This window comes from Engraulis encrasicolus, chromosome 24 (assembly GCF_034702125.1).
Source record: "Engraulis encrasicolus isolate BLACKSEA-1 chromosome 24, IST_EnEncr_1.0, whole genome shotgun sequence".
NCBI classification, from domain to species: Eukaryota; Metazoa; Chordata; class Actinopteri; order Clupeiformes; family Engraulidae; genus Engraulis; species Engraulis encrasicolus.
Genome location: NC_085880.1, coordinates 42,501,048 through 42,525,962, shown reverse-complemented (window position 1 = coordinate 42,525,962; position 24,915 = coordinate 42,501,048). Strand labels below are relative to the sequence as shown.

Genomic DNA, 24,915 nt, shown 5'->3' with positions numbered 1-24,915 from the left:
TGTATGGTGAGTAGCACAGTATGTGTACAGTAATGTGTAGTCTTGATGATCTTGATCTGTGACAATTGTCACAGTTTCTGTCATAACGCCACGTCATAACGTACCGTTTCTGTACAGTATGCCATATTTAGTATCTGGACTAGGTTGTAATGGAATTGAACGCTGTTATGTGCTCCATCATGACGATTACCAGTCATAGGCCTTTTCTAGCATTAGCCACAAACTTGCATAACAGCAAGAGACAAAAGCATCTGGTGTGTGAAAATATATAGATAGATAGATTAACCATTCAGTGCCGAGCCTCTGTTATAACCTTATTGTCACCAAAATGACCTAGTCTTAATCTTTTTTTCTTTTTTTTAATGTTGTTATGATTTAAGTGAGGGTTTACGGCAAAGAGTGAATAGGCCTGTCGACGGGCCCATCTGCTGTAAAAAACAAAACAAAAAAACAAAAGAGGCTACAACATAATTAAATCAACCAGTAGAAAGCACAGGGGTAGCCTCACAATGCACGCCGTTCCACCAGTGGAACGCTTGAATGAAAAGTTAACTACCATAATACCAGAGATTCTTTAAGAATAGATATATGCCAATGTAATAGGTTGCTATGGGCACCTAACATGACCAGGTTCCAGGTCTGCCTAAAAGGGCGTGTCATAATACTCCTAGCATTGAATAGAACAGTCCTTAGGTCTGCCTAGGTCTGCCTAAAGGGGGATTTCCCCCCTCTCCCCCTTGCAATAATAGAACCCGGAAACAATGGGCCAATGGAACCTCTCTCTCTCTACTCTTTCTGATAGTACTATACTATACTATGACATAACACAAGGCCTTAATAGGTCATTGCCATCCCTTTAATAGTTCATAAAGGTTGGAGCAGGCTTCACCCAAAAAGTTTTTTTTCTTTTGAGAGTGCTGAACAAAATATTGTAAAACTGACTGAAAAATGAGAAAAGGTTATTGTAGAAAGGTTATGACAATAATAAATTACAGTAATAATAAAGAACCTATGCACGGTGCGACCTTTTCTCATTTTTCATCCTGTTAATCTTAACGGGTTAATGCTGCTCATTCACACCATTGGCACGCACTCTTGGCTCCCCTTGCAGCTCACGCAGTGACGACAGCATGAGTAACTGATGTAATCCCGGTGATAAGACGCATCTCTCTGCGCTGTCAGTCCCACACACCGTTTTTATAGCGACGCGCTTATAAGCTCATCTGCTCATCTGGTCGCTTCCCATCTGGCTTGTGGGGTTCGCGGTACTTCATTCTGCACGGACAGCTGAGTTGGATTTCTTAGCGGGACTGCGGATACCATGGCGTCTACACCCCCCCTCCCCCCTCACACACATTCACACACACACACACACACACACACACACACACACACACACACACACACACACACACACACACACACACACACACACACACACACACACACACACATACACATTCACACACACACATGCACACACACACACACACACACACACACACACACACACACACACACACACACACACACACACACACACACACACACACACATTCACACCTGTTTACATAAAGCCATAATCCTCTGCTGAGTTTTGTAGTCCATGCTAATATTCCAATCTTGCTGGATGAATGGAGTGAAGGGGGTTCTCTACGTGTGTGTGTGCGTGTGTGTATGCGTGTGTGTGTGTGTGTGTGTGTGTGTGTGTGTGTGCGTGTGCGTGTTTCTGTGTGTGTGTCTGTGTGTGTGTGTGTGTGTGTGTGTGTGTGTGTGTGTGTGTGTGTGTGTGTGTGTGTGTGTGTGTGTGTGTGTGTGTGTGTGTGTGTGTGTGCATGTGTGTGTGTTGTTGTGTAGTGTCTGTGTGTGTGTGTGTGTGTGTGTGTGTGTGTGTGTGTGTGTGTGTGTGTGTGTAGTGTCTGTGTAGTGTCTGTGTCTGTGTGTGTAGTGTCTGTGTAGTGTGCGTGTGTGTGTGTATATATCTGTGTGCGTGTGTGCATGTGTGCGTGCATGGAGAAAAAGAGAGTACTATGCACCATGAAAACTAATGGTGGGAAAACAGGACATCTGAAACAACATTGTTGGACATCTCCCAACAGCCCTTGTGCATCTCTGCGTACTGTACATGTATTTTATACTTTTATGGAACAAATGGCTCGGTAAGAGCACAGTCAGGGCCAGTGTGTAACCAAGCAGAAACCAGCAAACAAACCGCTACTACACTACACTACACTACACTACACTGCCTCAACCAGCGCTGGACTGGCCATCTGGCATAGGGGGCATTTCCCAGTGGGCCCTGCACTCTTGTGGGCCCCTAGTTTCAGATATGTGAAAAAAAGCTGCTTTTTTTACATTTCTGAAAATAGGGGCCCATAAGGGGACGGGGCCCACCGGTGAGTCAGTTCTGCGCCACTAATTATGAGGAGCCAAAAGTGCCCGGGCCCTATTTCTCTTATTATGAGGGGCGTCTTTAAGCCAAAAGTGCCCAGGCCCTATTTCTCTAATTATGAGGGGGCCCTGTGACAAGGTGAGATTTGCTCTCCCCTTCTCCCAGTTTCACAATTTTAAAAACTGAACATTCTTTGGTTGCGCTCTGAATTTGAACTGTGAAGCGCACTGGAAGCGCGCGCACACGCTCATCGTGCGCGCACACGGACACGCACACATCCAACCTCGAAGTAATTGCATATCCAATGCTGGCGGCCGACAGCGCGCTAGAGACTCTCGTTTCCACCTGATTGTCATTAAGCTACGCGGAAGAGCTCACCGCAGTGGCGGTTCCAACTTTGACTTTGGGAATGGGGAACGTGACTGAGCGGGGATGATTGTAATGTGCACTGTGATAGTCTTGTATGTGTGAACGTCGTATGGCAACTGCGTCTTGTTTTTGTTTCGTTGTTTATTGTAAACTGGCAGTTTTGTTGAAGTATGTTTTTTGTAATGATCACTGTTTATTTGAAACGGCAATGTAGCTGTAGTGATTGTAGGTCTAGAATGGTGTGGACCAATCTTGTAAAATGTTTGTCATTGGATAATTGAATGATGATCGTTAATTGAAGGGTGTATGTATACCCAGCTCTCTGTTGCGAAGAGGCAGGTTAGTAAGCAGCTGTTGTTGAGCTGGCTTGATGTCCAAATTTCTGCTTAGTCAGAGTAGTGCATATAGGCAGATGATTGCCGTTGACTTTATGTCTGTATTTAATTTCGGATCCAATTTATTTTCTTTGCCAGTAATTGTCAATTTATGTTCAGTTGCCCTCGTGCAAGTTTATGTTTTGGTGTCAGAAAAATAAAGCGCTACATATTTTTGATAATTCTTGGACCTTGAAGTCAAATTCATCCTTCCACCTCTGAACCCCAACCGTTTAAGCCATCCTTGACTAGTGAAGAGCATGTCGCTTTTTCACATTTGGTGTGACAGAAGTGGGATTTCGACGCCGAAAGGGATGGGGTCAGAGAAGAAGATGGACCTACAGCACGCAATCTGCAAACGGTGGTGGAAAAGTGGCGTGAGGCCGCGTCTCCCGGAGAGAAGGGCCGAATGGCGCGTCTGGCTGCGAGATGGCATCGAGTCGAGACGAGCTGCATCTGGGCCGTCGGAGAGAGCGCGACCTGCACGGGTGGCACTACGAGACCTACCACCAACAGCAACGTCAGTGACGGCAGCAAAGACGGCGAGAGTGCTACTCCAGGTACCGGAGAGAGCGACGCCTGTAGCTGCAGCACCACGGGGGCGAGAGAGCGGCAGTGCCGGTACACACGGCCGACTCTTGGCCTCGTTTGGAGGGGAGACGGAGGGTCTGTCTCTTCACTGCGTTTCGAGACTGGAGAGGAGGAATGATATGTGATAAGGTGAGATTTGCCCTCCCCTTCTCCCAGTTTCACAATTTTAAAAACTAAGAACATTCTTTGGTTGCGCGATGAATTTGAACTGTGAAGCGCACTGGAAGCGCGCACACGCTCATCGTGCGCGCACACGGACACGCACACATTCAACCTCGAAGTAATTGCGTCTCCAACGCTGGCGGCCGACAGCGCGCAAGAGACTCTCGTTTCCACCTGATTGTCATTAAGCTACGCGGAAGAGCTCACCGCAGTGGCAGTTCCAACTTTGACTTTGGGAATGGGGAATGTGACTGAGCGGGGATGATTGTAATGTGCACTGTGATAGTCTTGTATGTGTGAACGTCGTATGGCAACTGCGTCTTGTTTTTGTTTCGTTGTTTATTGTAAACTGGCAGTTTTGTTGAAGTATGTTTTTTGTAATGATCACTGTTTATTTGAAACGGCAATGTAGCTGTAGTGATTGTAGGTCTAGAATGGTGTGGACCAATCTTGTAAAATGTTTGTCATTGGATAATTGAATGATGATCGTTAATTGAAGGGTGTATGTATACCCAGCTCTCTGTTGCGAAGAGGCAGGTTAGTAAGCAGCTGTTTTTGACCTGGCTGGACGTCCACATTTCTGCTGAGTCAGAGTAGTGAATCTAGGCAGATTATTGCCGTTGACTTTATGTCTGTATTTAATTTCGGATCCAATTTATTTTCTTTGCCAGTAATCGTCAATTTATGTTCAGTTGCCCTCGTGCAAGTTTATGTTTTGGTGTCAATTCATCCTTCCACCTCTGAACCCCAACCGTTTAAGCCATCCTTGACTAGTGAAGAGCATGTCGCTTTTTCACAGGCCCCTGTAAGCCAAAAGTGCCCAGGCCCTATTTCTCTAATTATGAGGGGCCCCTGTAAGCCAAAAGTGCCCGGGCCCTATTTCTCTAATTATGAGGGGCCCCTGTAAGCCAAAAGTGCCCAGGCCCTATTTCTCTAATTATGAGGGGCCCCTGTCAGCCAAAACTACCCGGGCCCTATTTCTCTTATTATGAGGGGCCCCTGTAAGCCAAAAGTGCCCGGGCCCTATTTCTCTAATTATGAGGGGCCCCTGTAAGCCAAGAGTGCCCAGGCCCTATTTCTCTTATTATGAGGGGCCCCTGTAAGCCAAAAGTGCCCGGGACCTGTTTCTCTAATTATGAGGGGCCCCTGTAAGCCAAAAGTGCCCGGGCCCTATTTCTCCCCCAGTCCAGCCCTGACCTCAACAGATGCTGTGCCATAAACACGGTGCAGTGCAGTGCAGTCCGTGCTGCTGTGTAAGTCAAACTGCGGTAGGGGATGGATGGCAGTCGGGGAAATTTGGTAATGTGCAATAAAGTTACATTTCGCCAAGCAGGAAAATTCATGTCCACCTTGCAAACGGGACCAAAAGTGAAAAGTGATGACTTTTTCAGGTAGCCTTGATTTACTGCTGCGCTGCTGCTCCTCATTTAAGTCCTAATTTATACATCTGATCTGGGCCACATCGGGTGGAAAAGTCTTGCTGCCTGGGCGGGCGGCCTCTCTCGTCGTCGAGCCTTCCAGTGTTGCCAGATTGAGCGGTTACCTGCCCAATTGGGCTTACTTGGCATGGCCGTCTGTGGCTAAAAACGGGAAAGATGGCTATTTGCTGTTTTTTTCTGTCGTTTTATGCCCATAGAAATCAATGTATTTTATGGAAATGGGCGGAATTTAGCGCATTTTGGCAGTTTTCGAGCACCTTTTGGGTGGGATTTGATCAGACACATCTGGCAACATTGTTCTCTTCTCCGTACGTATCCATTTCACACAGGCTTACATCACCTGTTCCTCTGCACTGTACAGCCCGCGCCAGCGAGGTTTACATCATAGCAATAGTCTCAACGCTGCTGGCAAGAGCCTACTTCACTTTGTTTAAAACATGATGCCAGTCTGCAAAATACCCGCCCTGGACTTCACTGTTTCCGCTTTGTAGTAGGCGGCGACTTGACAGGGTCTTGGAGGGAAGGGAAGCCCTGGACCAGAGAACAGTGCGTCCCTCCATGACTTCACACACACACACACACACACACATGCACACACACACATACACACACACGCACACACACATGCACACAGACACACAAACACACACATACACGCGTGCACACACACGCACATGCTCGCACACACACACACACACACACACACACACACACACACACGCACACACACGCACACATGCACACACACACATGCACGCACACATCCACATACACACACACATACACGCAAACAGCCACACAAACACACACATACACGCGTGTGCACACACACGCACACACACACACATAGGCACGCACACACATGTACACACACACACTTGGGCACAGCGTATTTGTTGCCAGGCTGTCTGGTTTTGCCACTAAGACACTTAGTCAGGAGCTGGGGTCTCCTCAGTTCCCCTTCCTGGCACTAAGCCCCTCCTCCTCAGTCCCCCTTCCTGGCACTAAGCCTCTCTTCCTCAGTTCCACTTCCTGGCACTAAGTGAAAGTGAAAGAAAGCCCATTGGGAAACTCCAACTCCCATTGTGACACAGCACACAAGTGAACACTGCACACTGCACACAACGAAATTGCATTTATAACCGTGAAAGGGGGCAGCCCTCAGTGGCGCCCCATGGGGAGCAGTGCGGTGGGACGGTACCATGCTCAGGGTACCTCAGTCATGGAGGAGGATGGGGGAGAGCACTGCTTGATTACTCCCCCCACCAACCTGGCGGGTCGGGAGTCGAACCGGCAACCTCTGGGATGCAAGTCTGACGCCCTAACCGCTCACCCATGACTGGCACTAAGCCTCTCTTCCTCAGGTTTACTTCCTGGCACTAAGCCTCTCTTCTCTTCCTCAGTTCCACTTCCTGGCACTAAGCCTCTCTTCTCTTCCTCAGTTCCACTTCCTGGCACTCTCTTCCTCTCTTCCCCAGGTTTACTTCCTTGACCAACAGTACACTGCGGCGGAGGCTCCCAACCAGGAACACATGTACCACTAAGGGGTACGCTGCAAACTGCTGGTTGCCTGGTTACCACCAGACCTAATCACAAGTGAGAACGTTTGTGCAAGGCAGCATTGGATTTCCCAGGCTACAATGCTGGGGGTATGAGAAAAAAAATGTACCAATTACAAATGTATGGCACATAGCCACATCAGGATAGAGGAAGATATATAATGCATGAGTGAGGGGGTACTCAGGTTATGTCTGACAAAGGCGGATATGCAAGACAAAACACCGCACTACAGCCTTACAACTGCAACTGAAGGGTTCAGATGCAAGACCCCCTAAGTGCCTTCTCAGAAAATAATCTTAATTCATTTTTATTTAACACAAAGCTATCAAAATTGCATTTATTGTTGTTGTTTATGTAATATAACTATTTATATGTATTATCAAGTACATGAATGTAAACCAAACCAACAACAGGGTTCTCTAAAAATACAGAAGTGCAGGTCTACAGAAATGGAGTTAGGGGGGTTTGCATCTGAACTCTACAACTACAGTCCTCCAAAGGATTCCCCACTGCTTTACAACGCTGTGCCTTTTGGAAACACATGCAAGTTTCAGCTGCATCCTCTGCCACAGCCATATCCACGCTGATGCGATGCCTCTCTCAAAAAACAAAGAAGCAGAGCATGCACGCACATCAGTGGCACAGGTGCTGGACATGTAGAGTAAATAAAGTCCTCAACACTGCTTGTCTTCTGTGTTGAATTGAATATCAAGAGTTTTGACTTCTTGTTATTAAATTCAACACAGAGGACACGCAGTGTTGCAGACTTTATTTACTCTACTTGCATTCATGCATTTTGTGCTTGATGAAGGACTAAGGTCCGAAACGTTGTGCCATTAAAAAACTGAGAGCCTTAACTGTGTTGCGGACATTTCTTTCAAAACACATCTCACAGCTAATTCCTCATGGAGTGGGAGAATGAAATGCTTGTATAATTGTGCAAATTCAAAATGTTGATGTGCAGGTATATGGGTGGTAGGTCATCTAAGGGCATTTATGCTGCAAAAGTGAACAGTGATTTCTGTTGTGTACTTAACCTGAAGGGGATTTTATTATCAATTTGTTTATTGAGATTGCTGTTATGTATATGTACATAAAAAGATAGGGGTGCATAGTAACATTTAAAGCGTCCCACGGTACTTTCCATGGAGCTTAATGGTAAATCATTTAATTTTTTCTTACAAAATAAATAAACACTTAACAATTGTACCATCTCCAAGAAAGCTACCTTGAAATAGCCCATCAGTAAGGTTTCCATGACAAGCGGAGGCAGATGTTTGGTTGCGATTTCCTCTTTTGGGATTCATAAAGGAAGATGGAAACATGTTGCAAAATAATTGCCATGAACTTTTGGAGGACATTCAGTCTCTCGCTCTGTCTCTCGTCGATTTTTTCTTTCCTGAGTGAGAGAATTATAAAAGTGATGGAGATAGAGTTGATTACAGGCCAGTGCAAATGTACAGAGGGACAGGGGGAGCCCGGAGGCCTTGCCATGCATCCTTCAAGGAAATCCGCACCACAAAATAAAGCTTCATTAGTTCCGCCAGCAGAACAACAACAAAGATGCATTTTTTTTTACCCGCCGCGTAACCATAACCTCAACCGTAGTAGTATTCGTGACCAAGGCACCCTGGAACGGAACCAGCCCTAAAACCCCCTAATGCACTTTACGCTTTAAGTATTCATAAGCACTAACTCTATATTAAACCCCTGCACCCTGACCACATCCCAAAGCTGTTTCCAAGTCCCACATAAGACACCATGCCACAGAACAAGATGCCCCTGACACGGGCGGGCAAGAGCCAACCCTAAAAAGTAGGGCTGGGAATTGATCCAGATTTCCTGGATCGATTCGATTCCGATCCAGAAGGTCACAATCCGATTCGATCCTCGATCCGATTCGTTTAAAATAAATCAAATATCGATCTTCTTGCTGGGTTGTCGCTATAACCCATTTATGCCTAGAATTCTAAGACCAGCTATGAAAACCTTAATATGTCAGCCTCAGAAGCCCATACAAACAGGAAATAGCTTGGTATGAGAGAAAGAAGTGGGAAAAGGGTATGAGAGAGAAAGGTGGGAAAAGAGAGACAATCATCTGCAAAAGATCGATTCACAAAATTTTGAATTGATATCGCACTTTTCGAATGTCAATCGATATTGGATCGCAATTCGATCTTTTGAACCCAGCCCTCCTAAAAAGCCCTGCGCTGATATCCTTTATGCTCTCCATAAGAGCCAACCCTAAAAAGCCCTGCGTTGATATCCTTTATGTTCACCATAACTCACACTGAGAACCTTTGAAAAAGGAAAGCCCTGAAACTCAGCCCATCCCATCCAACAGAGGCGGACTTCACATTAGGAAAACCTAGGCCATTGCTTGGGGCCCCGACCAAATCTGCCCTCCATAGGGGCCCCAACTGTCACACCAGTTGTGGTAAACACACAAAAAAAGTAGGCTGATCTTAATTTGTCACTTATGTAAAGTAATCGAAGATATAGCCTATATTATAGTATATGTGAGACAAAATTCTAAAACAGGACCAAAACACGTAATTTTACGTCCCCGTGTTTTTATTTCGCCTAGGGCCCCAGAAATGGCTAGATCCGCCCCTGCCATCCAGACCTGGTGAATGTAAATCCAATTCACATGTGATGAACGACAAACTAGCTCTCCTGCATTGATGTTGCAAAACAACACCACAACTCCCCCCACTCCGTCCAACTGATTTATCTTGGCATGCTCTCCCACATGACACAGACCAGATGAAACGACCTGCAAAAGAGATTTATGGGCCTACGTCTGCGTCCGGTCTCTGATCTCTGAGCATCGCTGATGGTACCTGATGTATGGGTATGTTTGTCTGCTTCTACCAAGCAGCTCTTCTCGCAGCGAGCTCACATGGTGAGTTTCCCTGAGTCAGCAACATCGGACATACCAGCTCTCCGCACATCAAGCTGAGCGTGTAATTTCACTCGACTTAGTCAATAAGCAACAGCTTCCAATGCAGACAGAGAGAGCTTTTTCACTAGTGTTTTTGTCTCGAACAGTTGTTCCAAAATCCCAATGTTGAGACATTACGTAACCTGGGCCACAGCCGTCTAATATAACTGCGAGGAAAGCGTTGAGCCAAAGGATCATATGAGCGGGAATGCTTTGGATAGAGATTAGTGCAGTTGTTAAGCAATACATACGTAGCTAAGCTGATTAACTAACACTGAAGGTAAACATTACCTAAGCGGCAGATCTCTCACTATTCAATTACTGAGCAGTATAATGTTATTATGCCAGCCCATCCGTTTCAGTGTAACATGGCCAACTTCTACAGACTTTTGAAGAAGAGTTAGAGCAGGGGTGGGGACCCTCTGTCTCGGGGGCTGTTTATGGTCCTTGAGGCCATCTTATCTGGCTCCAAGATAATTTTAATGTTGTGCAGTTTCACATGAAATATGACATGTTGTAAAGGTGGCCGCCTTCAATATAGGCCTGAAGTGCAATTGGAAATCCTAGTTTGTGTTCTTTGTACAGCCCTTGAAGGACTTAATAACATTTTAAAGTGGCCCTTCGAATGAAAATGACTTCCCACCCCTGAGTTAGAGATTAGAAAGGTTACTATTCAATTACAGTATTATAACATTATTATCCCCACTCGTTTCAGTGTAACATGGGAAACTTTTAGAGACTTGTGAAGATGAGTCAGAGATTAGGAAGAAGAGTTTGAGATTAGAAAGGTTACTTAAATTTCACACTTACAGGATGGCCTTCTCTCCCATCTGTACCAGGCATACCAGGTGCACCCCCTTCTCCCTGAGTGAAATAAACCAATCACACAAGGTTTTTAAACATGTCACCAAGCCTGTTAAAGTGTTTAGTAATGGAAAAATCTATTCAAAGTTATGGAAAATGTAAGTACTGTGGAGCTGCTACGCACTTACTAAATGATGTAGTCATGATAAGTGGGAAAGCACTATAAATTTGAGATGTCAGACAAGATATGACCAACAGTAAATTCCAGGACTTGAAATATTGGCAGTTTTAAGGATTTATGGTTTATTCTGTAACATCTGTAAGTAATGATCCAAACACACAGCAATAAAGCACATTTGTGTGAGTCAACGGGTAAAATACAACTCATTTATAGTATATTCCCATGAGTGAAGCTATTATACCGCAACACCACAGGACTTGAACTTACTGCAGTGACCCGAATCAGGAAACCGCCAATCCCTCCAGCTCCAGCAATGAACTTCAATCCAATTATAACATATCTGGAGGCTTGCGTATTACGTTTTACACCAACTTTACAATTAACCTTATTCTTATTATCACATTATTACTGAAATTATGACTGAAATTAAAGCCGTTGCTTACAAACCTTTAGCCCTGGCCTCCCCGGGAATCCGTCCTTGCCATTTCTTCCCGGTTGGCCCTGTCAAGACGAACAATGGCAGAATTAGAAACGACAACAGGGGTAAGGCCTCAAGGAGTGGCAATTACAAAGTAGGCATAACTGCTTACTGCCATTAAGGGGCCATGATGAGGCTATTACAGCCATTATAGTCAAAATATGTTTTACTGTAACTCATAAAAGGATGCTGGAGTAGGTACAGTCAGAGACGTTCTATTAGGAACTGGTGTTGCTGCAATGCTAGAAATGTGATGTCAGAGCTGAAGCTAAAGCCTGCACATCTGACCTGTGAGTAGGACTACCAAATAACAAGTAGACGGTGGGCTAGATTTCGTAGCTCCTTTAGAAAACGAGCTTCGTTCTCACTCTCGAGTGGCAACTTGATTTTTCTAATATGACCTCCTGACAATATGTAAAGCAATATTCTGGCTGTTGCCACGCTGAAAAGTTGCACGTTGATATTAAAAAATAACGAAAATAAAAAAGACTGGGGGTGACGTCACATAATGCACAGTCAATGGGAAGTCTCCGCCCCTCGAAGTTGAAAAGGGAATATTTATCCGCATATCGGGCTTTTTTCATAGGCAGATAATTCACCTAATCATTGAAACAACGTAGGCATTTCATTCCTGACCATTTTCCTGTTACTGGAAAAAATAACACAGCTTGCATTTCTTTACTGACACATAGTTTTTTGGCGAATTGATCTACCCCTGTCACCTCATTGCTCTATTGCTTTGAGGGAACAGACCTGTCCTCTTTTTGACATTTATCTCTCGTTGCCCAATGATGGTCAGACAATCGAACACTAACAGCAAAAAAGAGCACTTCTGAAAGTTTGAGGAAAAATATGTTTTTTGCATGTACACTTCAAGTGAGTCCACTTACCCCCCAACTTGTAACTTTTTGCCATGAAATCTGACGGTTCCGGGTAGCATGCGCGCTCTCGCTGTATTCTGCGTCGTTGACTTTGCATTGACGTGACGTCACTCGGTCGGCTAGTTTTTGTTGTCATTTTTATAAATCAATGTGCAAGTTTTGAGGATGGCAACAGCCAAAATATTGATTAATGGGTTGTCAGGGGGTTATATAAGCAAAAATAAAGTTGCCACTCGTTAACACCAACGAACTGACAAGATATGAGACTGGGCCCACCACCTAAAGATTAAAAAAAGAAAAAAGGTCGGCTTCAAACAGGATTTTTCTGATCCCACTTTTCACCTGAAACGTTTCGAAAAAAGTGGGAAAATTCAAGTCCTGGTTGAAGCAGACTTTTTTCAGATGTCAGAGCTGGCATACGTACTGGATCACCAGGAAGTCCGACTTGACCAACTTCTCCTTTGCTTCCCTTTTCACCCTGCAGAAGATTGTGAAGGAAGTGAAATGAAAAATCATCCAAGTTTTGAAAGAATAAAAAAGATGAATGAAATTATTACAAGGGTAGGGTGACCAGATCGCTGAGATAAAAGTCTGGGACCTTGCACTTAAATAACGGGTCCATTCCAAGCTCTTACACAGTACGCGAAAAATAAGTAATGTGATAGCCGCTAAAATGAAGACAAAGAGGATTTTTGAGCATCTTAATGGAAACAGAAAACCACTTAAAACATACACACATATATATATATCTCCACAGTAAAAACAGCAGTGTTAATTCAACACTTAGAGAGTAACCTGGGACTAAATACACACTGGAAGATGTTAAATCAACTAACACTGCATTTTTTACTGTGTGGCTATTGTACGGTATCTTGAGATGTCTGTCTACAAGAGTGTCATACCAGTAGGCCGTCCTTTCCAGGTATTCCATGGATTCCTGGAATTCCAACCGTACCCTAAAACAGTTGGAGAAGAGCAGAAAACAAAGGTTTTGATTAGCAAAAACAGCATACAGCAAGAAATTCACAGCATCTTTCATGTTATCTGCTACTACGTAGACAAGGGTTTCTAAACAGGTTGTTTAACAACCTTGTTTGAGGCAAAAGATTTAAGAAGTCAAATGTTGTATTTCTGACTGCCTAAAAAGGCATGTTCACCTTGCATCAGATGAGCAGGAAAGAGCATGTTAAAAAGCACTGAGATCAGATAGATTAGTCTACTCTAAAACATTAATTCTGTGCAACTGAAGTCAGAGGGGTCAGCCAGAAGACACCAACCTGCTACATCTAACTATTATAATACCATTATCCCAGAGATGCTACTACACCTTATCACCAAATTAAAAATAGTCTGACGTTCACAACTGCTCCGCTTTGCCTCAGACGGCCCCTTACATCTGGAAGTGAGCATGGGGCCATGCCTTTGAAACCACTGCACCGGGCTGTTCTTCATCAATAATACACGATGATTTACTTCCTCAAACATGCACATTCATTCTTGTGTTTCCATGTATTTGTTTTGTTTTTCCGTCGTATAATCAAAAGAAGTGTGCAGGTGTGAAAAGAAAAAAAAGTACATTGTTTTTAGTTTTAAAAGTATGCATTTCTTTCATCAGTGAGTGGGTATTAACGATGATCCATCTTTGCTTTGATCAAACCCCAGTCATCATGTTTTTTCCACTGGTTTTGTTTAATATTCTGTATAATTTAAGGTTTTGTGTTTGCAGTACTCTTTCGGGCTCTGAGTCTCACTACTACCATAAACATAACTTTCGATGTTGCATTTTTCACATGGGATTACCTCCGTACTTTCCCCCCCGGTCTTAATTTGACCACAAGAACGCACCATAATAACGGGTACAACTTGCCAAGGAGCTCTGGCCTCCAGAGAAACATTAATTTTATCACGCTACTAAAACATCATTTGCTCTCTCTGAGCACGTAGTAGAGGATGTTTTAGCTATAGATCAGACATTAAAACTTCCTGTCTTGTTTCTGCCTTGCGCGGGTAACTAGGGTGGTAGCCTACACAGACCCAAGACTCACCCTCCTCTCTGTCTCTTCCTTGTTAACTTTGGCAGAAGCACATGCGGACCGAAATCTTCCCCAAAATTGAGGTCATAGCCTCTATGTAACAGTATGGTGCAGCTAAAACGGTTCTCGCAAAATCAGACTGCTTTGCCTTCAAATAAAAGACAAGTTCTTAGTTTAATCATACCCGTGTTTTTTTCAGCACATTGAGGGCTGCAGATTGGAAAAATATATGCAGGCTAGCAAGAAGCCCTTTAACAAACACAAACAGCAGAGCTAGTAATACACACTGCAAACTAATAATGCAAACAGCACACTGCAAAAATGTCAACACTCTGGGAAGAACCTCAAGGTCCCTCAGAGAACTTTTCAGAGGTGGTTCTAGACAGGTCCTATTTGCTGAAAATACTCAACTACATCATAACCATGTTGCTATGACATTACTGAGCAAGCCTTAAGTAACAGATTAAGACACTGCCATTTAAATTTTGGTGACAGTAAGGTTATAACACGGTCTCTGCGCAAAGGGGTTAAGAAAACCTTTGGGATCTTCTAAGAACTATTATATCAGACAGACAAGATAAGAATCTCTGATTATATCATCTACCGACTATTTACAGAACTTTCAGGTTCCTCATGGAACTCTCAGGGGTTCCTCCACAGAGGGCAACTGTTGTTTTTTTTCACCGTGTAAAGCCTTGGTCTCCAAACAAAGGCCCATGGGCCAAAAGGTCAGAACAAGAGAGAGCAAAAATGTGTGTGATTTTCTATCACTAAAACTTCAGTGGGTCATATGTCTCCAAAGCATTCACAGAGTTAGTTATGCTAACAGTCTCATAACATTGACAATGAGGGAAAACAGAAAAGCGAACATCTGTTCGCTGTCCAGACATCTAACTTGTTTCTCATTGGGTTGGGTGTTGGTTTGGCCCGCAGCCTCACTTGCTCTACATAATTTGGCCCTTGGAGAAAAACAATTACAGTAAAGACCACTGGTGTAAAGGGATGCACAAGGCTATTCATACCTTTTCACCTGGCTGCCCAGACGGACCAGGTAATCCGGGAAGACCCCTCTCCCCCTAAACAGAGCACAAAATTCAGCCTTTAAGGACAATAAAGCATGAACAAATATCAAAGCAACACAATACAGAAAACAATACAATACAAATAATACAGAAAACTTTCACTGTGCTTCCCCGGGATAACACCAGAAATGTGTTAAACAGTAAACAACTGCAAAAAAACTGCACTGTAAGACAGATACAATGATTGCAATACCCAGTAGTATTGTGCTGCACCGTGATATAATGATAATAATGGACCATGGCCCAGACTGGAAACAGCACTGAAAGACGTGAAAATATACAATTACGCATATTATGCAAAATGGAGGGAAAGCATTGTACCGTGTCCCCAGGATTTCCTTTGTCACCCTTATAGCCGTCAACTCCGCGCGGCCCCTGACAGGAAAAGATAATGACACCATTACTCACTCATGACATTACTCAGACTCATGACAACTCGCAGGCTGGAAATGACTCTGAGTTACATAACAATCCTGAAGCACAAGTAAAGCAAAGTCAATCCATCAGTGTATCTGTCTAGACGCACGTATTCAATGTGGAAAGAGTTTACGTATTCATATTCAATGTATGCATTACAAGACATATGAGGCATTAATATAGGACTCTTGTAGGAACTAGGAAACTTTCCATCATATGAGAAATATGCATCATGTTCAACGTGATATCGTGATCACATATTTTTGAGGCAGAGGGGGTTTGCGGCAGTTTCTGTACTCTGGACCGCTACACAATCTTTATGTATGTAGCTATTAATGTCCCCCTTTTGCAAGTCACTTTGGATAATAGCATGACAAATGTAGTGCAATGCAATCATAAGAGTCCAGCTGTACTTTAGCAACTGGACAGCTAAACCTTTTCCATAAACATGACCCGGATTTAGGGGAATCTTCACAGAGACAATTCAATGTGATGTGATGTGATGTGATGCAGTGTGTAGTGTAGTGTCATGTAGTGTGATGTGGTGTAGTGTAGTGTCGTGTAATGTAATGTAATTTGATGTGATGGGTTGTGATGTGATGACATGTAATGTAGTGTAATGCATTTTATAATGTAATGTAGTGTAATGTAATGTAATATACTGCATTTTCATGTAATGTAGTGTAATGTGATGCAATGTAATATACAATATAATGCATTGTCATGTAATGTAGTGTAATGTGATGTGATGCAATGCGTTTTCATGTAACGTAGTGTAATGTGATGTAATGACATTTTAAGTATTGTTTTCACGTTTTACATACCTGCAGGCCTGGGGGTCCTTGAACACCGGGGCTCCCTCTAGCGCCGGGGACACCCTTTGGTAGTGACAAGAAGGAGCAGAGAGTCAAGTCACTTGGGAAAGAGCTCATCGTAGAACAACATATGGTAAGAGTTCATCTTTACATCTGTGTGTTTGAGACTGAGCACAGGGTATTATGTAAATGTATGCATATGTATGCAGGGTGCGATTTGTCAGAAAACCAGAAGGGGGGATATGTTTCAGATTTCAAGCAATATCAATGAGTTAAATTAAACTATGATTAAAATCGTGTAGAAAAAGTAACAATATCAAAACCAGAAGAGGGGAAATCCCCCCCATCCCCCCTACAAATCGCACCCTGTATGTATGCACATGTATGCTGACAAGGCGGGGAGTTTAAGAAGGCCTGGGGCCCCTAGGCTACTGGTTAATGTAGGCCCCCCTGGAAGGCAAATGACGAAATTACACAGACAGTGTCATAACTAAAAACTAGGAATTAAAGATAACATACTGTATTTGCCAGTTGTGGAGAGGGGTATTAATACGATTTATTATATGGTTGTGACGTCATCTGTCGAATGCTCCATTCATTTCAACGGGGCTCCCCAACGTTCGGACGTCTGTTATTTTTCGATAACGGACGGGTTGGTCTATAACAGACCGCTGTCAATGGCAACAAGACTTTTCACTGCTAAAGCAACTTTTCAACAAGACTCTAATCAGCTGCTGTGATAGACAGCACCCGTTGTCCTGGCTACCGCTGTCAATGGCAACAAGACGTTCACTGCTAAAGCCACTGGCTTGTATACAAGTCAGTGGCTAAAGCGAATGTTTCATATCACTCCGCAGGGGGTCCGGTCTTTTGTCACTCTAATCAGCTGCTGTGATAGACAACACCTGTTGTCCTGGCTAGCCTACCTAGCTGTTGCCTAGCGGTGTTCCACAACGGCACTGTTTTGTTTTGCGCAGCAACAATCTTAACATTAAATAGGTCTAAAGAAATGTCCCCGCATGTGTGAATCATTTAAGTATATCCATATAATAAGCGGGTTAACTTTCGGCGAGTCGGTCGCTTTGTGGAATAGCAGCACTTCAGAGAGAACAAGACCCCTCCGCTCCGCGTCGGGGTCTAAAGATTCTCTCTGTCGTGCTGCTATTCCACGGTAGCGACCTTCTCGCCGAACGTTAACCCTTACTTAAAACTGCACTCAACATTACAGATTCATTTTTCAATATTGCATCTTGTCACAATTCTACGATTTCTGACTTTTGGACAACCGGCGACCCCCTGGCAGGTGGGGGGCCCTAGGCTGCAGCCATACAGTATCTAGCCTGTAGGGGCCCCCTGGCAGGTGGGGGGCCCTAGGTTGCAGCCATACAGTATCTAGCCTGTGCGCTAATCCGGTCCCGTATGCTGATCTCTGTCAGTGCTGTGTAACTGCAAGGATGATGATCATGGAGATATATCCTCAAGTTGATGATCATTACTCTAAGATGTTACATTTCCATGTTGATGAGCTCTTCAATCAGGCATCTTGTTTTCGCCCCAACACTTTCAACTTTCAACATTTCTTGGAACAACGTGGGATCGAAAAGCAATTGAGTAGTATTTTCCATCACTATCAAAATCAAAATCAATTCATACTTCATACTTTGATTTTCATGAGCTATGTTAGACTTTGGAGCCAAGAGCTGTATACTTCATAAATTAGGCTGTCAAAGAGACATATGAAACACATTAATCTATTAGACTTAATATCTCTGCCGCACAGCTGTGGGGGAAGCACTAGGAGGCCTGATCCTCAGGCCCTTGATAAGACAAGTTATTAAATTACACTCTTAACAGAGTTTAAAAAATAGCTTGTGCACATCTACTAAAGCTGCCAGACAATTATAGTAGTTACGATCTATAGTGTGAGATGGTTGACACACTGGGTATAGGCCCAAAAAATACTCTCTCATGTTACACACTAACTGCCCATCATATTCCACACACAGTCTGATGGCGCCATTAGGAATGTTTTGGCACTTCATATAAGTTGGGACAGTGATTTTGTGCTTTTAAAGCAGTGTTGTATAGCTTTCCTATGAAACTAAACTATGTGCAGGATGTAGTTCTATAATCAAACAATTCACATGTCTCAAATGGTGAACTTGTGTCAGTGCACTAGCGTTTAGTGTATAGTGCACACAGTGCACTGAGGTCTTTAGTGCATAGTGTCATGGTTAAGACCACTAACGTGATGGCATTAGCTCGCCAAAATATCGGTTGGCTACTGTTTACATTTCATAGTGTCTCGTGCTTGTATTTGCATTTCCTTCACCTCAAATGGTACAATACTTGGCTTGACATGAAAAGGTTGGTCATCTCAGCAATATCACTTGGGCCTACATAAATAAGAGACTGACAAAACTCTTCTACTGAACCGAATGTTAAATTTCTTCTGTTACGTTAACAACACGGTGGCTGTTTAGTACACATTGTCCATCGTTCACACACTGCGTTTTGCCCATTATTCGGGCAACAATCAGGTACTTTCAGTGCACTGAATTTTCAATGTGAGCGTCCTATGCACTGAAACATACAGTAGAGCCTGAAGTGCACAAGTGTGCCATTTGAGACACACTGTGTAGTATCAACAACTTTAAGCCAGGCTCAAACTACACGACTAGCGACTGTGTGTGCGATTTTGGGGTCGGGGTGCACCGCACACTAGAAGAGAATCGCAACTGTCAATCTGCTCGCAGCCACCGAGACAATGCCCGACGTTCTATTTCCAGTCGCAAATTTCAAACAGTGTTTGATTTCAACAATTTGCGATCGGCGACTCTTTGAGCTGCCAAAGTTCTATCTTAGAATGTCGCATCTTTCCCGACAATCGCTTGCGATGGCCCTGGGGGGTAACGTTCCAGCGATTGTCGTAAGGGGGGTTTTCAGCCGAGAATCGGGCTGACAATCGTGTAGTTTGAGCCAGGCTTTAGTATAAAATATATGTAGTTCTACAGTAGTTCTACTTCATGTACAGAGGTTGGACGCTGAATTGTGTACCATGAGAAGAGAGTCTCCAAACATACGATTATTGCCCTGTGATATGGCAAAGCAAAACACATTGATAAAAATGATTTTACAAATGTAATTTTAAGGCTTAAAAACTCTTTTTGTGCAGATGGGCCTGTCGGCAGGCCTGTTCACTCTCTGCAGATAAGACTGAGATACGGATAAAACTTCGCCATTAAAATTTTGGTGACAGTAAGGTTAAAATATAGGCTCTGCACAAAGTAGTTAAAGTTGTATAACCAAACATAAACCTCCAAAATATTTCAAATCGTTACAGAATGACTGATGATACATCATTCCCTCCCCATTAAAACATGCATGTGTCTGTCTGTGTGTGTGTATCCACATACGCACTGAGCTATTCATAACTATCTTGGAGTCCGCCCAAAAGTAACATCTGCTCTCTCTTCTGGGGGAAGATGACATTATAGCCATTGTTGACGAGGGATAAAAATCGAAATTGTGAATCCCCCTCCCCAATGAAGAACATTCATTCTTGCCTACGTTTTCTGAAAAGGGATTTTGCCAACCTTAAATTTACGAGCGCTTGATGAATGACAACGCTTCATAAGACAGTGAGGGCACAAAGGTCAGTAGGAAAGAGGGAGAGAATAACCCTTTGTACTCACACAGTCCATCTCACAGCGAATTTGACCTTCTATATATTACAACCAATGGCAAAACAAGGGGGCATCTCCCAATACAGCACATAATGACTCCTATTTCTAATGGTTTGAAGTGGGAAAAAAACAATAAAAATGACTCCAGAGTCAAATGTCAGAAGGGCAAGCAGTCGAACAGTGCCTCCCGGCTGATCCTGAACTGCAGTTTAACGCCGCACATAGGCTACAAGAAACACCAACAAACAAAACCAAAGCTCTCTTTTCATGTGTAGTTGTTTATGGCAGGAGGAAATACTGTACGACCTCAAGTGAGAGTTGCTCACGCAGAGGAGAAGCAGACAGACGGCCCAAAATATGGCGGCCAGGTGTTCTCTCATTTCACCTATATAATTCCATTCCCCCAACTCGCTCTACTAACACACTCTCACTCCCTTTCTTCTGTCTGTCTCTCTCTCTCTCTCTCTCTCTCTCTCTCTCTCTCTCTCTCTCTCTCTCTCTCTCTCTCTCTCTCTCTCTCTCTCTCTCTCTCTATCTCGCTCTCTTTCACACACACACACACACACACACACACACACATGCGGGCACATGCACAGACACACGCGCGCGCAGCCGTGCACACAGACACACACACACACAAGCACACATTGGCACGCACACACACACACGGGGGCGTGCGCACGCACACACACACACATGTTCACACACACATTGGCACGCACACAAGTCATGTTGTTTTGGTAAGCCTTGGCTCAGGCTAATCTGAACTTGACGAAAGGCCAAGAAGCAACAACCTACAAAATGCCTTTAAAAAAAATTCCATTTACAACCCCTCACTGATTTATCTTGTTTCATTCCCCGGAGTGAAATGTAAAGACCACGCAATCCTCCATCACTCTGCACGAGATTTATCTGGTCCAGCTGTTACACTCAATTACAACCTCCGTGTGTATTCTTCTGCTCAAAAAGTGCACACACATGACATGACAACGAGGAAAGGCATCACCCGCCCCTATCTCTCTCTCTCTTTACTCTTTTGAAGGGCAACACTTGTTTTACTGTTTCAGTGTGTTTTATGAGTATTATAAGAACAGATAAGTCTAGATATATTTGAAGACATCTTGATTGCATAGATCAGTGTTTCTCAACCTTTTTATAACAAACGCTCCCTTGACCTCATCAAAAGCCTCCCAACTCCCCCCTGACCCTGTCATAAGCCTGACAACCCCCCCCCCCCCTTAGTATTAAAAAATTAAATGGACTAATGCACCCCAATGGCAACTAAGCATCGCCCCTACTTAGCTGTATCCTTCTCAACGCCCCCCTAGAGCTCTCCAACGCCCCCTTGGGGGGCTGTACCACCCCCGTTGAGAAACACTAGCATAGATGATAGCAGCACAGATGCTACATTTGGAGTGGCACTGTTCTTCTTCCCCTTCCCCTTTCCCTTTCCATTTTCCTTTCCTGTGTTTTGTCTACTTCAGAGAACATGTGTCCAGTCCAGTGACATGCCCAGTGTAATATTACTTGACGTCTGCTTGTGAGAATTTATGACTCCATGATAGGGCTGGGCAATATGGCAAAAATTTCATATCACGATTTTTTTTATCTCAATGCTCCATCGAAAAAATAAAAACAAAACAAAAAACAAGCATTTTGTATACTTGCAATTTGTAATTAGCACTTAATTAAATGTAAACACGCTGACACACAATTGCACAATTGGAATGCAACAATGTAAAGAATGAAAAGTGAAGACAACAACACTAAGTAAATAGACATCGCTCTGATACTGATAGTAAACATTCTCACTGCAAGACGATCTAAACGATTTCTCTAGTTTGGCACGATCTTGTACTTGATTTCACGATTCATACCACCATATCGCCCACTCCTACTCCATGACAGAATACTCCTTCCAAAAAGGAGCTGAGAGACGTGTTAGAAGATTCCACATTATCATCAAGAGATCGTCAGCGTAAAGTATTTTTCCTGCGCGTTTGATGCCGAAATCTGGTAGGAAAATGACTTGCGTCATTTAGCACTGATTCACTTAGTGTTGACTAGCCATTAAACATTAAGCAGACCTTGACTGAGTCCCATCACTGTAATTACCCAGGCCCTAATTAATGCAGAATGGATTTCCCATAAACAAAAGGAGTTTCGACTTAAGTTGTTTGCTATTATTCAAGTGTGGCATTTGTGGTGGTCTGAGGATAAGACAGACAGAGAGCTTCCCTTAATTCGCAGTGCAGTCCTCCTCATCCAATACCAAGGTGAACCGGTACATTTAGTAAGCAACGCATATTTCTCCTCATCTACAGACTAATATCCAGGTCAAGGGTTCCCAACCTTTTCCAACATAGGTCCCACTTGAAATTCTGCTAAAGGTGCTGGGCCCACCTCTGACCCAAAAAACAATAAAACCCAAATAAACAACCGGTGCATTTATGAAGCAATGCCTCAAAACAGTGAAGCCAAAACCAACATTTTAACACACTCAGTGCTTTAATTCTCAGTGCATTCCTCCTCATCTAATACCTAGGTCAGGGGTTCCCAACCTTTTCCAACTTAGGGCCCACTTGAAATTCTCATAAAGATGCAGGGTGCCCACCTCTGACCCAAAAAACCATACAACCCAAATAAATCATTGTCAACAGTAACACACGCACACACAGTTATTTTGATTTTTAGAAAATGATTTCAAGGCCTACTTGGATGACCTTCATGGCCCACCAGTGGCTCACAGTTTGAGAATCACTGACCTAGGTCAACCGGTGCATTCATGAAGCAATGCCCGAAAACAGCGAAGCCAAAGCCAACTTCTTTTTTACATAAAAAGGTGCAGGACGCCAAGGCACTCTTCTACTATAAAACCAATTTAATATAAGTGCTAGTTCATGTTTGAACTTAAAGAATCAAAATGACAGCCAGCATGTTTCGGCCAGCTACAGAGTCTTCATCAGGGCAAGAAAAGAGATAACTAACTCAAGAAGTGAACGTCAAGAACTTTTTTACACCTCTCTGAATGCTTTCATGTTGAAACGAGGTAATAAAAGAAGGATGCAGGAAATGACTTATGGTGGAGAGTGTGATGCCAGAGACCAGAGACGGGTCGTGCGATCAGTGTTGCCAGATGTGTCTGACCAAATCCCGCCCAAAAGCTTCTCAAAAAACGCCAAAATGCGCTAAATTCCGCCCAAATTCAACAAATTACATTGACTTCTATGGGCCCAAAACGGCTGAAAAAAACGCCAAATGGCCATTTTTTTTTCGATTTTTACCCGCAGACGCTCATCCAAAGTAGCCCAATTGGGCGGGCACCCACCCAATCTGGCAACACTGCCTGCAATGCATATGGAGTCCACAGCCACAACAGGCCAACTAACTCCAAAGACAAACAAAAACACACCTCACCCCTCCTCACTCAACCCCCACCCCACCCCCTTCCTCCTTCATCTGCTGCAGAAGTGGTATGTTCCTGCTGATGGAATGCACTCTGTGTACTGGAATGCACAATGTGCTTTGTTTCCAATTTACAAAGTCAAGGCTGTGTACCAAGACCAGATTTGTGCACTGCAGTACACGTGCAGAGTAGACAGCTGGTGGGTGGAAAAAAAATATCACCAGAAATAAGAGAAGAATGTGCCTGATTAGCATGACTTTCTACACCTTTTGGCGTATCTACTGAACAAAGTGACAGCCAAAGTCATCGTTTTACATATCTAGAGCTAAGGTTGATGCCTTGTGAGGATGTGTGCTAATGGTTAAGAGTGGTGACACTATGCAAACCATGGTTGGTATTAAGCTACCCAAGCTACCCAATAGCATGCTAAGTCATGTGTGCTTGAGGTTGGTATACGCATAAACAGCATGATGTGTGCCATGTGCGTTACGCCCCTTTTTGGGGGAGAACAGAGGGGGGAAAGCCAATGCAAGTCAGTTGGTGGTGTTGAGAAAGAATAAACGAAAGACAAGGACCAGTAGACTAGCGTTGTTCACACTCAACATGCCGAAGACGTGTTGTGTTGTCGGCTGTTCAAATAATATAGACAAACAGCCGTATGTGTTCATTTCGGCTAGCCGATGTAGCATGTAAGTTAATGATACATTTGGTTCGTTTTCCCCCTAAAAGGGGCGTAACGCACATTCACGAGCAAAGTACCCGGATGGCCGTTCATACGTATAGCCTAGTAAATTACTCATAAGGGTATATATGTCATGTGCTTGAGGTTGGTATTATGTATACTACCCAATAGTAGGCCCACGCTACAGTAAGTCATGTGTGTTTGAGGTTGGTATATTAAACTACTCAGTACTCACAGGCTTACCATCAGCACCAGGAAGGCCATGTTTGCCAGGGTCCCCCGCTACTCCAGCCTCCCCCTATGGAGACAAACAGCAACACGGTATCATGAGAATGAGATGGTATCACACAAACAGCATGTCATGTTGAACTACACATGAGTTCACCGTGTTTATAAACTCGATGTTGTGAGGAGGGGAAGACACTGGCAGCCAACCACGTGAGCTAATTTAGAACAAAAACAAAAATTTAGAAACCATGTATTTATGCATGTCACAGGCTTAGGGGTGGGTTTGATATGGACACAAGTTTTGTTTTGTTTTGTTTTGTAATTTGTGTCGTTGATACGTAAAATAAAAATAGGCCTACAATTTCTTCACTGGCAGGCAAGTTACTGGTCA

At 43.7% G+C, this 24,915-nt stretch overlaps 1 protein-coding gene across 2 annotated transcripts in view; it reads right to left on the bottom strand.

Moving 5' to 3' along the window:
- Nucleotides 1–24,915, bottom strand: part of col21a1 (collagen, type XXI, alpha 1) — a 67,315-nt gene that overhangs the window by 26,029 nt on the left and 16,371 nt on the right. For both annotated transcript variants that reach the window (XM_063191021.1, XM_063191022.1), the window contains exons 9-16: nucleotides 24,532–24,594; nucleotides 16,532–16,585; nucleotides 15,612–15,665; nucleotides 15,231–15,284; nucleotides 13,078–13,131; nucleotides 12,600–12,653; nucleotides 11,264–11,317; nucleotides 10,642–10,695 (exon numbers count right to left, since the gene is read on the bottom strand). In XM_063191021.1, coding sequence (XP_063047091.1) covers nucleotides 10,642–10,695; nucleotides 11,264–11,317; nucleotides 12,600–12,653; nucleotides 13,078–13,131; nucleotides 15,231–15,284; nucleotides 15,612–15,665; nucleotides 16,532–16,585; nucleotides 24,532–24,594 — 441 coding nt within the window. The remainder of the gene's footprint in view (nucleotides 1–10,641; nucleotides 10,696–11,263; nucleotides 11,318–12,599; nucleotides 12,654–13,077; nucleotides 13,132–15,230; nucleotides 15,285–15,611; nucleotides 15,666–16,531; nucleotides 16,586–24,531; nucleotides 24,595–24,915) is intronic.